The sequence below is a fragment of the Notechis scutatus genome, chromosome 1 (genome assembly GCF_049901735.1).
Source record: "Notechis scutatus isolate UNSWTSFEM ecotype Mainland chromosome 1, rNotScu1.2, whole genome shotgun sequence".
NCBI classification, from domain to species: domain Eukaryota; kingdom Metazoa; phylum Chordata; class Lepidosauria; order Squamata; family Elapidae; genus Notechis; species Notechis scutatus.
The window spans coordinates 245,159,556-245,175,110 of record NC_142009.1 but is presented as its reverse complement, the minus strand read 5'-3'; the positions used below and the strand labels follow the sequence as shown (position 1 = coordinate 245,175,110).

The 15,555-nt window shown below is 37.7% G+C and overlaps 1 protein-coding gene across 3 annotated transcripts in view; it reads left to right on the top strand.

Moving 5' to 3' along the window:
- The window catches only part of LMO1 (LIM domain only 1), a 130,285-nt gene that overhangs the window by 79,716 nt on the left and 35,014 nt on the right, over positions 1–15,555 (top strand). For all 3 annotated transcript variants that reach the window (XM_087950924.1, XM_087950925.1, XM_026668151.2), the window contains exon 2: positions 5,339–5,552. In XM_087950924.1, the coding sequence (XP_087807050.1) occupies positions 5,339–5,552 (214 nt within the window). The remainder of the gene's footprint in view (positions 1–5,338; positions 5,553–15,555) is intronic.

Below are 15,555 nucleotides of genomic sequence, written 5' to 3'. Positions count from 1 at the left end.
TATGAAAGATCAAGAGACAGGTATTCTCAGACAAAAATACATCTGCAATTATTGGCATTTATACTGGGTAATCTGTTTGCAACATGGAGGCAGAATTGGATAGCAAGGATTGCTTTCTCCATGGAAAGTTTGAAGTTCTAGTTCTATCAAGTCAGTTTAGTACTATTGTGGTCCATAAGCTTCATACCCATAGAGCTTTCTTTCAAATGATAATTTGTTAACATCCTGATGTTTCCTTAGACATCTCCAGGTTAAGAGGTTAGGACTGAGGCTAAAATGTCAACATTTAACATTACTGTCTAAAATTCCTTTAAAGCACCAATCAAACATACTTAAAAAGCCCGTTGTAAACCATTTATAGCTAATACTCTGGCAAAGATCAAGATCAAGGGAAGTACTAATACCACTCTATAAAGCCTTAGTAAGACCATACCTAGAATACTGCATCCAGTTTTGATCACCACCCTATAAAAAAGGTGTTGAGACTCTAGAAAAAGTCCAGAGAAGATCAACCAGGTTGATTAGCTGACTGGAGGCTAAAACATACAATAAACAGTTACAGGAAGTGGGCATGGCTAGTCTAGTGAAGAGAAGGACCAGGGGAGACATGATAGCAATGTTCCAATATTTGAGGGGCTGCCACAGAGAGGAGGGAGTCAAGCTATTGTCCAAGGCACCTGAAGGCCAGACGAGGAATAATGGTTGGAAACTGAACAACCTAGAAAGGAGGAGAAATTTTCTGACAGTGAGAACAATCAACCAATGGAACAGCTTTTTTTTTGGAGGTTGTGGGAGCTTCATCACCTAAAGCTTTCAAGAAGAGACTGGGCTGCCATTTGTCAGAAATGGTGTAGGGTCTTGGGCGGGGGATTGGACTAGATGACCTATAAACCTGTTAATCTGTTAAGATTTCACTTCCCCCCAAGGGTGGGCATTCACTTCCCCCAGAATTATAATTCTATCTTGAACATGAAGCCAGCTGGGCAGCCTCGGGCCACTTATTTTCTTTCAAACCAGAGGTGGTATTCAGCAGGTTCTGACCAGTTCTGGAGAACCGGTAGCGGAAATTTTGAGAAGTTCGGAGAACCGGCAAATATCACCTCTGACTGGAGATTTTACAGTATCCTTCCCCTGCCATGCCCACAGAACCAGTTGTAAAAAAATTTGAATCCCACCACTGCCTCAAACCTAGAAAAGAGAAAATGGCAAACCATCTCTGAAACAACCTTGTCAAGAAAAATCCAGGGACTTGTCCAGGCAGTTTCCAAGAATCAGACATGACTGAAAGGGGAAAAGGGGGAACTGGGGAGGAAGAATCATTTATGGGATTTTAAACTGGTTTACACAGATTCAGCATACTCCCATCATGAGCCATGCAAGTACAAAACAAATAATCCCTCTTCTTGATATTCACCCAAAAGCATGAATACAGCATCTGTAGTGTGATCATTTAATGAAAGTTTGAGTCATATGTTTTCTCATTAATTTATTATATGGGATTCTCCTGTAAGATTCAGACAATGTATAGACTGATGTGCCTCTCGGAGAAAGTGCCCATTTAATCTTTCCCTTTTTAAAAGTGCAGAAGGAAAACCAGTGATGATTGAGGAGAAATCCAATCAATTTCTTCCTTAATTCCCAGCAACAAGTAGATTTATCATTTAGAGCTGGCTGCTATGATGCTGAAGAGGTCTTCAAATAAATCTTGAAGAATATGAAAGTATTTACCGCAAGCCCTTGGACTTAATGGCAAATGAGCACCTGCAATGGAATTTGAGACAAATGTTTGAAACCCTTTTAATGCCGCTGTAGAAATTCCACTCAGATCATTGATAACACTCCAGTGAAGGGTTCTTTGGACTTTTGATCTACCTTTTCACCTCATTCACAGATTTGCTCAAGATAGAATGAAAATTCAGATTTTGGAGGGATCCAGTGTCCCACTTCCATTTCCTTAGCTATCCTTCTGGGCATTCAGCGAGTTCAAGATTTCCTACCTATTAAACTTTTAGACTTCTTAGGCTTTTACGGATATCTGTATCTCTTTGACCAAAAACCCACAGGAAAAAAAATCCTGGGAAATAGATTTTCTAAGAAGAAGCTGTTGAGTGACTGGGGGTAGAGAAAAGAAAATTTATCTACGTTTCTGTGCCTGCTCATTGGGAAATAACTTTCCCATTTTACCTGCCATCACCTAGGTGCTTTTGCAGTGCAAACTTCAATTTACACTCCAAGTAAACCAAAGTCATTGCCGATTTGGCTGCAAACACATAACAGAAAAAGCAGCCTAATAAATCTGATTAAAAGCTTAAAATCATTGTAAGAATAGCAAGCAGATTCACTGGGAGTCATGTGGCATACATAATTAATAAAGTACATTTGTATGTGTGTCTCTGTGCAAAAGAGATGCCTTAATGTGTATGTAAGTTCATCCCTGGTCCATTGTTCGCTCCCCTTTGTTAATAATCTCTAAATAAATCCAGTAGTAGATTCTTTTGTCATTTTTTCCAGCCATTTGAGGTAGAATAGTTTCACCTCTGTCTCTCATGACAAAGTTTAACTATTAGAAAAAGTAGGTAAGTCATGGAAAAATAATAATAATTAGAACTCTTGTGTCTCAAGGCAAATTTTATTATATATTAATTTATTAGATTTGTATTGCCATCCATCTTGGGAGCTTACAATCTCTGCAATATTGCACATTGCTAATAAAGGTAGCTTTAGAAGACATTAGAGAACAGCAGGACAGGAATGAAGTTTTATATTAAAGTTGGTTGCTGTACTTGCAGGTATGTGTGTTTGCATATGTAAATTCTATTTAACTTTGTATATGTGCATATAATATATTTCTGCCTCTTGATATCCACATCCACCTGCATATACAATTCACAAACATACATATGTCCAGTAGGATCTACCCACAGAGATTGGTAATAATTTCTTGGGATGGAAAGTTGAAAAGACACTGAATTAGGTGAATTGTCCAGTGGGAGGATAGCCTCCTATCCAAACCAAATACTTTTTAAGTTATGGCCAGAACATCTTGGTCCTGACAGAATTTTCCTAACAGGGAGAATAGCCATAAAGTCATACAGTCAGGTCAGTATGAATAGAGGAGAGGAACTGTTTAAGGGTGTAGTATGGGCATGCTTGAAGTCTCCCTATAAGTTACTATCAAATCAAGGGCAATTCATCCTCTTGTGCCATCCTCCATCTTTTAGAAAAGAAAGATGTCTGGATTTTTTTTTTTTAAAGCCCATGCTTGGTAGAGTTTGTCTCCCAACAGATGTAAGGGTAATTAAAGTCTCTTGCCATTATGAGTTCATGCCTCCTTCACAGATCTGCCATTTGCTTTTGAGAGGCATCATCCACATCCTTTTGGTTGGATGACACCAATAATGGTATTTTATTTGTTCCTTCACATATTTAACTCTCCCTACAACCAAGTTCGTTCATTTGGATTTCTGAGTAGAAGCTTTTGCATACAATACCCTTCCTTCTTTTCTATTGCTTTTAGTCCTTTTTAAATGAATGGTATCCTTCATTTTCAGCCATGGGAGTCTCCATTATACTATTAAATCATGTGTCCTTTCCTGTATTAAGAGGTCAATCTAATCTCATTTCCCATACTCTTGAGTATTAGTGTATAAAAAATGAAGGCTGTGAGCTTTACGAACCAAGGTTCTTTCTCATGTTTCACTGAGTGGTTTAAAGAGACATAATTTCATCAATGCTCCCAATTTCTACAGAGCAGTAATTTTTGTCTTAAGTCCTCATTTCAGAGTTTAACTTTTGGTTTCCATCTTCTGCCAGACTTCCTACTCAAGCTTGCTATACTTTGATCAAGCACATCCCTACCAGTTCTTGTGAGGTGCAGTCCATCATCTAGATCAGGGGTCTCCAACCTTGGCAATTTTAAGACTTGTGGACTTCAGCTCCCAGAATTCCTTGCTTTGCTTTGCTTTGCTTTGCTTTGCTTTGCTTTGCTTTGCTTTGCTTTGCTTTGCTTTGCTTTGCTTTGCTTTGCTTTGCTTTGCTTTGCTTTGCTTTGCTTTGCTTTGCTTTGCTTTGCTTTCTGAGGAATTCTGGGAGTTGAAGTCCAAAAGTCTTAAAGTTGCCAAGGTTGGAGACCCCTAATCTAGATAACCCACGATCTCAGAAACCAAATATCAGTATCATTTTGGTAGGGAGTTGCTGACTGACTTGCATTATTTTTTTCTCTTTCCAGTTCTCTTCCACAGTTTGGAAGGATGAATTGGAATTATTATCTGAGCCCGAGGATCTTGAGCTTCTTTCTAAAAAATTCAAACTGATAAAATAGTTGTAGCTGATATTTTGCAGAATTATTTACCTGGTATGTGTGTTAGCAGAAAGGGACAATTCTCCATGAGTTTGGCAACTCTCGGAAGGACACTTCACAGACCCTTGAATATGGTTGGCGTATATTTGCTTCAATTGTTCACAACCATGAATCATTAACTACTCTCATTGTCTTCTTACAGGGCAATTTTTCATTCTTTCTGCTCTTTAGGAAACCATTGTTCTATCTCCCATATTTTAGTTTTTCCTCTCTGCCATTTAGGGAAGCATTGTCATGTCCTCCATGTTTTATCTTCCATCTCCTTTTCACGAGGAGATGAAAATTGTTTCTGAATTTTAGCACTCCAGAATATCTTCTATGTCTAGTATTTCAACTTACCCACTGGTGTTACTCCACTGTTTTATTGTCTTTCTTGTGAAAAGTTGCTTTCACTGTCAGTTTCTGTTGCTGAACTTTCTTTCTTTCTTTCAACTAATAAATTCTCCTCAGCTGAAATGTGGCCATTTGCTGCTCCAATACTTTTAGCTTTTTCTTGACTACTATCAACTTGCATTTCCATTGTTTTCTATCAGGAAGAATCTTTGCAGGCCACAGTTTGCAGACTCTATAAACTGATCAGCCCAATCAGCATACACCAGGATCTTTATGTATATGTGCGTGCATAGATAAAAGTTATCCATAATAAGATTTTGGATAAGTAGGAACAGTTAGAATTATTACCAAGTTACAAAATAAGAGAGCAATGTTTCACAGGAAGTACTAAAAGAATTCCTTTATTTAGTAGCGCAGACAGATTCCTTAATATCTGGAGGTAATAAGCCAGTTTTACGATGGGAAAATATGAATGTCCTTGTAATGACAATTAATCATGCTGCCAGGATCAGGTTCTCTGTTCATATTGCAAACAAAGCCAAAGTTAAAACTGCCTAGAAAGACCGCTTAGGACACCAATTTCAGCTTGGAGAATTTCCCAGCGACTTCCTCATTTAATAGGCCCTCTGTTTTTCTCATTCCTAGGTGTGCCAATGTTATCGGTGCAACCAAAAGGAAAGCAGAAGGGCTGTGCCGGCTGCAATCGTAAGATCAAGGACCGCTACCTTCTGAAGGCCTTGGATAAGTACTGGCATGAAGATTGCTTAAAGTGTGCCTGCTGCGACTGCCGCCTGGGAGAGGTTGGATCAACACTTTACACAAAAGCAAATCTCATTCTCTGCCGCAGAGATTACCTGAGGTAAATGTATATATGTGCATGTAGTTGGGCTATGATTATCTTACTCAGCTTAGCTTCCTTGCTCTGGCTGTATAAAGTAGATCTAGCTGTATGGATAAGACTTCTGGTTGGAGGTGAGCAAAAGGATGCCCGTCTCCAGTGTAGGTTTTTAATCTTCTCAAAGCCAAGCTGGAAAGTATGTAAATGATTGAAGGTATGTAGTAGCTTGTTAGCTTTTGGCAAGCCCCAGAGCACCTGCTGAAATGGAAAGGATAGATAGAGACATGGGGAGAAATTATTTGGATATTAATCTCATGAATGGACAAAAAAGGCCTTTCAACAACTCCTAAACCCTAAAGCTGGCTTAATAAAACACAATTATTTTGTTGAGTTAATATGCTGTACCTCTGCCCCTTCACCACCATTCCCTCAAAAGTCACCATGTTATGGCTCAAGATCAGAGGTGGTATTCAGCAGGTTCTGAGCAGTTCTGGAGAACTGGTAGCGGAAATTTTGAGTAGTTCGGAGAACCGGCAAATACCACCTCTGACTGGATTTTACAGTATATTCCCCTACCACACCTACCAAGCCACGCCCACAGAACCAGTAGTAAAAACCACTGCTCAAGATGATGGCCTGGTTCAACAACATGATATGATAATAGCTGGATTTGTACAATACCCTGAACTACAATTTACATCGCCCCATTTTAACCTAATGTATGTGTGGTGCAGACTTGCCAATATGTAATTAATCTGTCCCTATGTGGGCAAGAGTCAAGTTTTGTTATTGTTTTTATAGGAGGTAATCAAAAAGATTTTTCTGCAAAAGAGTAATAGCATCAATTCTTGAAGCAGTTTTCCTGCAATAATTGGTTTGTTAACAAAATTATTTTCAGCATAATACAAAACTCAACATCTTGAAACAAGATTGAATTATGCACATTTCTGTGCAGAAATGTCTCTTTTATACAGCAATCAATATATCCCTTTCTTAATTAAACTGTAGCTTGCATTTTCCTAGAAATGCTATCTTCAATGGCTTCCCGAAGCTCTTATTTAAATTAATATTGTGAAATCGGTGAAAATAGCTTTGTTAATAGAGCTTCAGAAAATTTCTCCATTTACTGGGATTATTTATATATGAATGTGGGGGATGCCAGTAGAGCATAGCAATTGCCCCTCCTTTGATTCATTAGTAGAATTTCTATTCTGTTTCACCAAAAATAATTCAACTGATTCAGTAAACAAATATATAAATGTTATAATAAAAAGTACATCAAGGTACACCTCAGTGGAAATGCCATAACTCAGCCATGAAATAATATTGAATTTCCTTCTATGTCATGACAAGCAGGATAGAAATTCAAACAATAATTGCAAATCATAAGTAAGGAAAAACATGTATAAAATATCCATACTGTTTGATGGTTTATACCAGAGGTCTCCAAAGTTGACACCTTTAAAACTTGTGGACTTCAACTCCCAGAGATGGCGGAGGAATTCTGGGAGTTGAAGTCCACAAGTCTTAAAATTGCCAAGTTTGGGGACACCTGGTCTATACTAAGATTATATTCCTAAACATATTTATTTAGGAATATGTCAGATTGAACTCAGAAAGATGATAAGAGATCAGGGAACATTTAACAATCTGCTTAGGGTGACAATTTTATATGTATTTATATACACATGTATTTTAATCCATTGAAGAATGTATCAGATTGACCCAGGATCTGATGAGATTTGTAATATTTTCAAAAAATTAGAAAGTTGATAAAAGTCTTTTCCTTCATTTTTTCAAAGAGATCTGTGCATGTCTGGTGGCCACATTTACTTTGAAAAGTAGAAACTCTATCAGATTTTCCTGCCATGGATCTGCTGACAGTAATGCAGATGGACAGATGGATCTGCTGGCTACTGGTGGAATTTATAATGGAATTCTTTTCAGCCCTGTTGATTAGAATTACGTAAAATTAAATTGTGAAAGCATTAGGGGAACAGAGTAGATCTGCCAGATAATAAAATGACCTTTTAAAATAGCACCATAAAATCCATTTCACCACTACATAGTTGGAAGTGACCTCAGAGTTCATAAACCAATCTTTTTTCAGTGTAGAATCTGCCAAAGCATTTTCAACAGCTGGCTACTCAGACTCTGAAGACATCCAGTGAAGGGGAACACACCATTTTATGAGGCAACCATCCCCTTGACAGCTCTTGCCCTCAGGAAATTCCTCCTGATATCCAACTCACATTTACTTTCCTATATTTCCAATCCATTGGTTCTGGTCCATTTTGGGGGGAATCAAAATTTATGTTTACTCCCTCTTATTTTTGACAGACTTCAGATATTTTAACATTTCATCATATCTCTTCTTGGTCTTCTTTTCTGCAAACCAACCCTATTCAGTTTCTTTAATTATTCCTCACAGGAAATGATTTCTAGTTTCCTCATCATCTTGGTGACAGTCCTCTGAACTTATTTTGGTTTCCATCTTCTGCCAGAAATAATTGCATTAAGGGTTGCAATTACAAAGATAAAAAGTAGTAAAGACTATAAAAATAAAAAATAAAAAGTGCAAAAAAGAAAAGTACATCTCTCTTTGTGTGTGCATATGTATGGAAGCATAAAAAAGAAAGGTAAAATTACAGCTTAACAAATAAAATAAAATAAAAGAAGTAACTTTCTCCCTTCATCATAACAAATATAACCATTTAAACAACTTGTTTCTTAAGGTGCAACAAATGATCTCTTTATCCCATATTACAGTGATCCCCAACCTTTCTTATGCCGCGGCCCGGTATCCCCAACCTTTTTTATGGCGCGGCCCGGTACCGGCATCAGCTGGGCGCCGCCATCTTTTTTTGATGAAAAAGTGCACATTTGTGGGGCTTCTGGTGAGCTTTCTACCCGGAAAAGCTCACCGGAAGCACTTTTTCATCAAAAAGATGGCGGCGCCAGCAAACCAGTGGCCCGGTAGGACTTGTTCCACGGACCGGTACCGGTCCGCGGACCGGTGGTTGGGGACCCCTGCCATATTACATGGACAAATTCTAGAACCTTGTTATTCAGTCCTCATCAGCAAAAGTCCACTAAAAGGTACCAGAAATAACAACATATATTTTAAACTTAATCAGATATATTAACTTTATATTCTTTCCCATTACTTTTAATAACCTAGTCTTTAATTCCTTCATATAATATCCTAAAACTTAATTTATTTTCTTTTTCTTTGTCCCTTCTCACCAAATCTTTCAAAAGTTTAACAGGTCTCCTTTGTAAATCCAATATAGGAAAAATATCCAGGTCACTGTCCTTATTTGTTATTGTATGTTCCTTTTAATTATTAAAATATCAGCTGTTTTTCTTTGTATATCCATTAATTCATCATATTTTTGGATCATTCTTATAGCCAGTCATTATTTAAATTTATTTTCATCTTATGCAGTAAACTTGTTTCTCTTTCGTGACATAATGCACACACTGTCTATCTATGATAAAAGACATGCTTAAAATTAACAAGTCCATTGTTCTTAAATGTCTTTAGTATATCCAAAAATACTTTGCTCTGTTCTGTGTTAACAGGTCAAATAAGTGTTCTTTTCCTGTAATTAAAATCTTTACTTTGTTCTGGCTCCCTCTAGTGTCCAATTTTCAAAATCCCATTCTATCATTTCCCTCCTTCCTCCCTTTCAAAACATCAGCTATTTCCCACAGGAAAGATTCTTTCAATTAATTTCAAAATCCCATTTCAAGCCCATCTAAACCTTTAATCCATTTATAAGTTTCCAAAAACAACACATTCTAATCACCCTTCTGCTGTTTATTCCTCAGAACTACTAAATCCTTAAACTTGTACTTAAAAACTTATTTTGTTGAGGATTGAAGAAAACTTTCCCAAGGAAAGCCCCAAACTTGCTATTCTGAAGGTTCTTAATATTTGAAAAATAGCAAAAAGATAATTTGAGAGGTGATTAAGAAATTAAGCTTGGCTGAGTTTTATGTCCATAAAGTCTACATTATGACCGTGGGTGCAGTTGGAATCCCCTTATTTCCAGTTGCTCCACTCACCAGCCAATTTCAAAAATTCTGATTCCTGTAGCCTACTCATGAGTAGCAGTTGTCCAGAGTATATATGGGCAATCTCATGGTCTCTTCTTGCTCCAGAGATATTTCATTGGCCAGGATTGTTCTGGTTGCTAATTTTGGTCACAATGCTGTTCTCACTCCTTTAGAGATTTCTAACTTACCATGCCCTCACCAGAAGTCACCCTGTCTTTTTGGATAGTACACAAGCATGCCACTCTCTTACTAGCTGTTTTTCAATGTGGGGCCCTGGGAGGAAGCAAGTGTTCTAGATTATCAAAACAACAGTTCTTTTGTTTCATTGCCTGGACATTCTTTCCTTGGAATATTGGTTTTTCCAATTCAGCTGTCAATACAGGATAAGGCTGTTAACATCTTGTCTGTTTCCAGGATAAAATCGTTACCTTTTTGCAAGGCAGTACAGCTTTGACATATTAAAACTGTTTTTCATTTCTATGGAGATTCTCAGTCATTCAGATCATGGTTGTCCCAAGGGTGCTTTTTCAAGAGGCAACTGGACTTTCCTGTTTTTCTTTGAAGACATTTCGCTTCTTATCCAAGAAGCTTCTTCAGCTCTGACTGGATAATGGGGATTGGAAGGATTCAGTTCCAAGAAGGCTCCACACCCATTTGCACTACTCGCTAAAAAAATGCAAATGACCAGCTGTCTGCAAGGAGTATAAATCCTTTCATTCCCCACCATCCAGTCAGAGCTGAAGAAGCTTCTTGGATGAGAAGCGAAACATCTTCAAAGAAAAACCAGAAAGTCCAGTTGCCTATAAAAAAGCACCTTTGGGATTCTTCTCCAAGAATCTTCTTCAGCTCTGACTTTTCACTTAGTTTTAAACATAATATCAAAAAATTCCCCAAGTCTTATCTTCTGTACCACAGCATGGTAGAGAAACGCATTGCCACCACTTCTGATCCTTCTGCTTGGACTGGAAGAAAAAATAAATCCCATCCTTCCAGTATCCACTTTTTTGTCAAAAGACAGACATCCCCGCTTCCTGGTCTACTGCTTGATCTTTTAGATGTCAGTTTTATGCCCCCCGACCCAGGCCTAATTTCTTCCACAGAAATGTCATGGATTGCACTGTTTCATTAGATCTGTGTGCAAAGCAAAGTATTTCTCCAAAGTGTTACATAGCCATCTTAAATTATGATGCTTCTCAACTTTGACTATTACAAAGGAATAAAAAGGAAGAACAAACCTTCCTTGATACTTTATGAGGAGGATGCCCAAGACACCTTTGGGTGAAAGATACATAAGCTCTGACTCCAGAATATTCACAATTCCTTTCCCTTCATTGGTGCATCATTTGCAAAGCGTTTTAGCTATTAAATGGTATTGTGGTTGGTTGATTTTCAGCTATGGTTGCATAATCCAGCAATGTTTGTCGCAGTTGAGACTCTCTGAATCAAACGTTAATCACAATCTAGTCCCATTCCACTAGTCACAAGAAACATTTTCTGGACTCTGTCTAGTGCCTTTATGAATGTTATGATTTATCTTTTTTTTGCAATTTCTTATAGGGACCATCAAAAATCAGTCTTTCAAATCTACTACATTAGCACAAATTGGCACAGGCATTTCTCCCCCAAATAAATACTTTTGAAATGGTTCTGGAGCTTAAACAGGTAAACAGGTATCATGAATGTCACCAATTTTTTTATTTGAGTACTTAGGTGCTTTTTCTATAAGTAAAATATATGGTACTTTCCCACTTGCCCATTCATCCTCTCTCCCTCCCACCTGCATAGATTTTGACCACTTTATCTTGATTTTATGTTTCATGTTCTTTGTTTGGGGGACTGATAGGGCAATGAAAGGGCAGTCAAGAAAACCAGAGGAAAAGCTCTGCATTTTGAAGGAGACGGATGAGTTCCACATTTGTTGTTTCAGAGTTCCATGGATCCTCCCCCTTACAATAGGGAAGTGGCCAGCATAAACTCCAGCAGTTGCCGGCAAAAGATATTTCTTTAATAATGTGGAAGATGTTATTATTACATATATGTTAACTATTCAATGTGGAGGCATTCTCAGGCGGATCAAAAAAGGCAAGATCACAGCAATTGCTCAACTGTTTTTGACCCACTTGGTTTTGATGTGTGAAACCATAACACATGGTTTGAGCAAACAGTTGTCACCACTATCTTGACTTTTTTGCCCTTCCGTGATGCCCCTGCCCTCAATTATATTGGAACGGGCTCTTTCCTGTAGCACTCAAAGATCCTCTGTGCTCCTGATTTAATGTTTTACTGTCACATTAACTGGAGCATCATTTTGTTTGCCTCACTCAGTATGAGAATGGAAGAGTCCCCTATGAAATCCAAGTTTGTTTTCTCAAACTGTAAGAGATTCACACAAGCAGGCATATATACTGGTTTTAAGTTACAAGCTGTTAAGCATAAAACCATTATTGATGTGAAGACTGCAAATGTGGTTTAACACTTACAAAATACCAAGCAGCTCGAGACTGAATGTTGTGAATCAGATAGTGGTGACGATGGTCGTTGGTACTCAGGGATGCTAACAGTTAGTGCACAAATAAAATATTTGATATGACAGTTGTTCATGCTGATGAGAACACTTGCTGTATACTATATTTAATCAAGGGGCAAGATAAATCAATGTAGCCAAGACAAAATAGAAGAAGTGTCCTTCCTAATGTATGTGTCACCTCAGAATTTTTTGTGGCAGTTAGGAATCCTTCAGGAATTTTCTATTTATAGTTATCTGCAGTATTCCTTTATAAATATGCAGTTTATCACGTTTGACAGATGACTTGATGTTTTCAGGTAGGATCCTCCCAGCCTCTCTTTCCACGGAAATACTTTTGGAAAAAGCACCTTTGGGGCAGCTTCTTTTTGTAGCATCCCTGGGAAGTTGCTTTTCTCCTATCCTGTTTTAAGCTGATGAGTTTGTTTATTCATTAGATTAAGATTATTATTGTTAAATCCATATCCTCTCTTTCATTGAGGAACTCAAGTCAATAGACCTATTTTGTTTTCACAATAGTCTTATGAGGTAGGTTGGGTTGAAAGAGAGTGACTGGCCCCAAATCGCCTAGGGAGCTGCAGATGGGCTACAACCTTGCTGTCCATGGTCTTAAACCAATATCTGGACCTTGACATCACATAGGTGTTCAGTGAAGATACTGAATTCAGGTATGATTTCAGATGGTTTCATTTCCTTTCCACCCGACAGGGCCAATATATCTCATGTCAAGGTATATTGTCAAGGTATAGCCTCCCCAGTTGATTGACTGATCAAGTTATTTTGACTGCTAGTGACTAAATAGATGGTTCCACAACAGCTTTTTCTAAATCCTTTGTTGATAGAAAAAAATGCTCTTTGGTGCCAAATGGCATCATTTACATCTTCTAAACTAGCACGATTCTTTCAGCGGTTGTGTTGCATTGGCAACCCGACAACATACAGTAGGTCACTTTTGGACAATGCTAGATAAGTTAATTGCCATATATAATCATTCATTTTCATAGATTCTGTGTTTCATGGGGAGAGAAATTGTAGTTATTGGTCAGATGCCCTGAGGAATACATGTCATTGCCAAACTACCATTGTTGTATCATGGTTCCAAAGGTGGTATTCAGCAATTCTGACCAGTTCTGGAGAACCGGTAGCGGAATTTTGAGTAGTTTGGAGAACTGGCAAATACTACTTCTGACTGGGGATTTTACAGTATCCTTCCCCTGCTACATCCACAGAACCGGTAGTAAAAAAAATTGAATCCCACCACTTCATGGTTCAGTTAAATAACACCTATTCTATCTATCCTACCTCAATAGTTGCATAGTTTCTTTTTTCTTCATCTGACTTTAATAGTTCTGTCAACATTCTATTTCAATTTGTAGAGAGTTTCACATTTCCAATACTGAAAAGTATTTACAGTAGACCCTTCGTCCACTTTGATTGCTTTCTGTTCAGAGTAACACCTTGATTCTTGAAGTGTATCATTTCAATCTGCAAAAGAGGTACGTTCAGTAATAGTTCTTCTTTCAACTACCATTTCTAAGAAAGCTTGGTGAATGAAATTAAATGGTCATCAACCATGGCTCTATATGTCGACTCTACATCATCAAAGCTAGATGCCAACATTTGTAAAACTTGAGCTAATTTGTCAGGGTGATTAATCAAGTGACTATAGTGTCTATGTTCAGGTAGTGCTGAGAGTTTTCTTTAGGGCAGACGACAGAGAAAGGACGAGTTCAAACAATAATTAATGTTTATGTAATTGCTGCAGAAAAGAGCCTAGGCAAATGCATGGAACTTCTAAAGAGAAAGAATCGGCTTCATGATAGGAAAAAACACATTCATGTTCATGGAAATGGCAGTGAAATTAACATTTCCCAAACAAACTGCCAATGTGACTACTTTTCACAGTGTTTTAAGTTACACTTGTGCTGTTTTAAATTTAAGCAAAAACAAATGCAGGACATGAACATGCCAGACACTTGTGACTGCAGAAGTTTGAAATGTCAGTGGCAAGTCCATTGCTGTCTATCGTGCAAAAGATTTGCTCCTTTTTCTTATTCTATTAGCCTTATGATCTTCGGTGTAGATCATTTGTGGCTCTAAGCAGGAATGGGAGAATTCTGCTATTCTACCACTCTCTTCAAATCCCTCACTGGATGAGGAAAGCTTTCTGAACAAATGCCCTGACCTATGGTGGCTCCTTTCAGCAGCAGTCAGCAGCATGAGGCTCACAAGTGCCAAAGTGTTGCAATACACCCAAGAATTGCCTACAATATACTCCTGGATAATGGTCATAGCACCTGAGACATGTGTTCAGGATTTCATAGGCTGGGAATGGGAAAGGAATGAGTAATCCATTAAGGCAGGACTTTTGGAAAAGGTTATTCAGCCCTGAGGAAGATGAGAGCACAAGGAAGCTCAAAAAATCCTGCCTTGATTTGCATAGTATAAGATGGGGCAGAGAGAAAGTCTACCAAGCTTTCAATATTGGATCATTCTACTCTACAACAATAAAAAGCATTCATGTTTCTTGACCTCAAAAAGCTTATATTATGAGTATTTGAAAAAGCTGCACACCTTATATGCTGTCTATTAACTAGACAGAGAGCAGGGTTAGTCCAGAAACATGTCAAAATTAGGATCATGGCTGTGTTCCTGCCTCAAACCATGTTTGCAAATAATGAGATTGAAAATGTGTGAATAGGTGTAACATTTTTCAACTTTGGACTGATGTTCACATTTGAAATCTACAACATCCATGTGTCTCTTGGCTAGAAATCTTTTTAGCTATATAGTACCTTTCATTGTTCTCCCCTTGGCAAATCTTCTCTATCATCCAGACTCTTGTAGAACTTTCAGTCTACTGTGTGTCAATTAATATTTATTGGTCCAGTCATCCAAAAATGATTGCAAAATATCTCTTTCCTTTTGCCTTGCTCACAGCTGTCCTTAGGCTATACACATTATGATTTGAAAAGTGCTGCCTTAATCCATAATGCGGGCCATGATGGCAGAGAAAGATGAGTATTGCAAAATAACTTCTGGAAAGAAGCACCAAACAGGAGAAGACTGGCTTTATAGTGTGTGTGTGTGTGTGTGTGTGTGTAGAGAAGTATTAATAAATACATAATAAATTACATAAGACACACACACATACATACATACATACATATGTATATACACACACACACACACACACACACACACACATACACATACACACACACATACATACATACATACATACATACATACCTATCCCACTCATCCTACATATAATAATATTTCTTATGATCCATAATTCTAACACTACCCGATAATTAAAAAAAGAATTATGGCTAATAGAATCAAATAAAAACTACAGAGTGATAGGTGCCATATGACATTAGTTCAAAATTCACTTTTTTAAATTTTATACTGGTGATAACACAGAAAATGAAA